General features: G+C 60.5%; 1 protein-coding gene across 1 annotated transcript; it reads left to right on the top strand.

Annotated features, from left to right (window-relative positions):
• Positions 1 to 1,371: 1,371 nt before the first annotated feature.
• Positions 1,372 to 2,643, top strand: Actrt2 (actin related protein T2). Its single transcript, XM_047565970.1, has one exon. It carries the CDS (start codon positions 1,456 to 1,458, stop codon positions 2,587 to 2,589), a length of 1,134 nt encoding a protein of 377 aa, XP_047421926.1. The 5' UTR covers positions 1,372 to 1,455; the 3' UTR covers positions 2,590 to 2,643.
• The last annotated feature ends 575 nt before the right edge of the window (positions 2,644 to 3,218 follow it).

Below are 3,218 nucleotides of genomic sequence, written 5' to 3'. Positions count from 1 at the left end.
GCTGCAGCGACGGGGAAGGACACTCTGAGGGGGCGGAGCTGGCCTGCAGGGTGGCTTCGGACACAGCAGAAGGGGAATGTCAGAGGGGCCCCTTTCCCCATGGCCACGCCACCCAAGGAGCAGGGCCTCTGTGCCCTGGTCCGTCTCTCCTACTTCCTTCCCAGTGGAACACCATGGCAGGGCCCAGGGCTCTGTGCGTGCTGCTGTGGGTCCTCCAAGAGGCCAGGGCCAGCGCCTCTCAGCCTGGCCCTGAGCCACCTTCCTGCCTTGCCCTCGGGCTTCATCCTGAATGCCTGGCCTCTCCTGGATGTCCCTCAGTGGGCTCGGCCTACTGTGCAAAGGTCCCTCCACACACAGTTGTCCCAGGCTCCCTGGGGACCAGGTCTTCCAGGTCGCTGGGGCTTCCAATCCTGGGTGCCACTGAACTTGGCTCTGTGCCCGTGCCTCAGGGCTGACCTGAGTCAGAGCAGGGACAAGTGTGCCTGGACAGATTCAGTAGGCCCGGAGCATTTGCTAGGTGTCTGCCACAGAGAGCAAGAGCCACTGAGATGGAGGGAGGGGACTTCCCTGAAGGAGTTTGCATTACAAAAGGATGTTCTGGGGGCCCAATGGCCACAGTATAATCCCAGCCACTCAGGAGGTTGAGGCAGGAGGATCAGAAGTTCAAGACCAGTGTGGGCAACTTAGCAAGACCCTCTCAAAATAAAAAAATGAAATAAAAAGAGTTGGGGATGCAACTCAGTGGTAGAATGCTCCTGGGTTTAATCCCTAGTGCCAAAAAGAAAGGAAAGGAAGAGAGGGAGGAGGAAGGGAGGGAGGGAGGGAGGGGAGAAAGAAAGGAAGGAAGGAAGGAAGGGAGGGAGGGAGGGAGGGAGGAGGGAAGAAAGGAAGGAAGGAAGGAAGGAAGGGAGGGAGGGGAGAAAGAAAGGACAGAAGGAAGAGGGAGGGAGGAGGAAGGGAAGAAATATTCTGCGTTCCTGGAAGGGAGAGCTGCCAGGCCACACACTGACTCAGGGCGGGAGGAGGCCTGAGCTCCGGGGCTGGGCCCTTTGCTGGCTTGGAGGCGAGGCCTCTGCCGCAGGTCCAGGGCTTAAAGACCGGCCCAGGCCCACCTGCCCCTTCCCCGGGGTCCGCCCTGCAGCAGGCCCCGCCCCCGCCCCGCCCCCCGCCCCGCCCCCAGGCTCTGCCGCTGCCAGGGCGATTGTTACCTTGGCCTGATTGTTACCTAAGCCACAGGTTCCTGAAAGGGCCCAGCAGGCGGGCCCCTTAGTGGGAAAGCAGGCGCAGTGGAGGATGGAGGTCCCTTGGGCTCTGTGGGTGACTTGCTAGCCCTGCTGGGAGGTGGCCCAGAAACGGTGGGATCCTGGGAACTTCCGGAAAACCTGCTGAGACTCCAAGAGGCCCCTGAAGGTCCTGTCTTTATTTTGGTGACGCCCAGAAGAGAATGCTGCAGACATGTTTAACCCACACATATTAGATTCTCCGGCCGTTATTTTCGACAATGGATCCGGGCTCTGCAAAGCAGGGCTGTCCGGGGAGATCGGGCCCCGTCACGTCATCAGCTCCATGGTGGGGCACCCGAAATTCAAGACGCCCAACCCAGGAGCCAATCAGAAGAAGTACTTTGTGGGGGAGGAAGCCCTGTACAAGCACGAGACCTTGCACCTGCACTCCCCCATCGAGCGGGGCCTGATCACGGGCTGGGACGACATGGAGAAGCTCTGGAGGCACCTCTTCGAGTGGGAGCTGGGGGTGAAGCCCAGCGACCAGCCGGTGCTCATGACGGAGCCCTCCTTGAACCCCAGGGAGAATCGAGAGAAGATGGCCGAGGTGATGTTCGAGAGCTTCAGCGTGCCCGCCTTCTACCTGTCTGACCAGGCTGTGCTGGCGCTCTACGCCTCGGCCTGCGTCACGGGCCTGGTGGTGGACAGCGGGGATGGGGTCACCTGCACCGTGCCCATCTTTGAGGGCTACTCCCTGCCTCATGCGGTCACCAAGCTCTATGTGGCAGGCAGGGACGTCACAGAGCTCCTCACCCGGCTCCTCCTGGCCAGCGGACGGACCTTCCCATGCCTGCTGGACAAGGCCCTGGTGGACGACATCAAAGAGAAGTTGTGCTACGTTGCCTTAGAGCCAGAGAAGGAGCTGTGCCGGCGGCCCGAGGAGGTCCTGAGGGAGTACAAGCTCCCGGACGGGAACGTCATCTACATCGGGGACCAGCTGTACCAGGCGCCCGAGGCCTTGTTCTCGCCTGAGCAACTGGGCACCCAAAACCCGGGGCTGGCCAAGATGGTTTCTAGCAGCATCACCAAGTGTGACGGAGACATCCAGAAGACACTCTTCGGGGAGATCGTGCTGTCCGGAGGCACCACGCTGTTCCAGGGGCTGGATGACCGGCTGCTGAGGGAGCTAGAGCAGCTGGCTTCCAAAGGCACCCCCATCAAGATCACGGCTCCCCCCGACCGCTGGTTCTCCACATGGATCGGGGCCTCCATCGTCACTTCTCTGAGCAGCTTCAAGCAAATGTGGGTCACCGCTGCAGACTTCAAGGAGTTCGGGACATCCGTGGTCCAGAGAAGATGCTTCTGAAGGGCCTTGCGCGTCAGGCGGCCGGGGCCGCTGGCGGGACACTCCTGGGAAGTGAGCTGGCCTGCGGCCTGAGCAGGATGTCCAATAAAAGACACAATGTGGATGTTTGGCTGTGTCGGCTCTGTTCATTCTCAGCGGCAAGGGGTCCTCCTGCCCCAGGGGTTGGGCTGTCAAGTTGGTCTGTCCACGTCCCCTCCCTCCCTCCCGAGAAGGCCCAGGGTTGTCGGTTGGGGCTAGAAACACCTGCAGAGTTTGTTCTGAACGTGGGGCTAGAGCTTGAGCCGGTGGTTTTGCACCAGGGTCTCAGGCGGGTCCGAGAGATGGGGCAGGGGGCAAGGGACAGGCAGGAACGCTGCTCCACCTGAGGTCTCCATGAGCCCTCACCTGGGTGGGCCCTAAACTGATGGCTGTCCCTCCTGCCAAGGACCCAACTGCACCCTGCTTCGCCGCCTGGCCTTGTGAACGCAGAGCACGCACCCAGGGCGCTCAGTCCCTCTGTGGGTGACTGTAGTTTTTCAGTTTGTTTCTACTCTCAAGGATATTTATAGGATTCTTGTTGGGGGACAAAATACTGGGGACAAAGCCAATGGTTGAATAATGGATGCACGAAGGGAAAATTTCCACATGGA

Source organism: Sciurus carolinensis, chromosome 1 (assembly GCF_902686445.1).
Source record: "Sciurus carolinensis chromosome 1, mSciCar1.2, whole genome shotgun sequence".
Taxonomy (NCBI): domain Eukaryota; kingdom Metazoa; phylum Chordata; class Mammalia; order Rodentia; family Sciuridae; genus Sciurus; species Sciurus carolinensis.
Note: the sequence above shows the minus strand (reverse complement) of the source record. Positions and strands in the feature narration are given on the sequence as shown.

What these genes read in the sequence shown, in the direction of transcription:
- Actrt2 (XM_047565970.1), top strand. Translation starts at nt 1,456, where the DNA reads ATGTTTAACCCACACATATTAGATTCTCCGGCCGTTATTTTCGACAAT.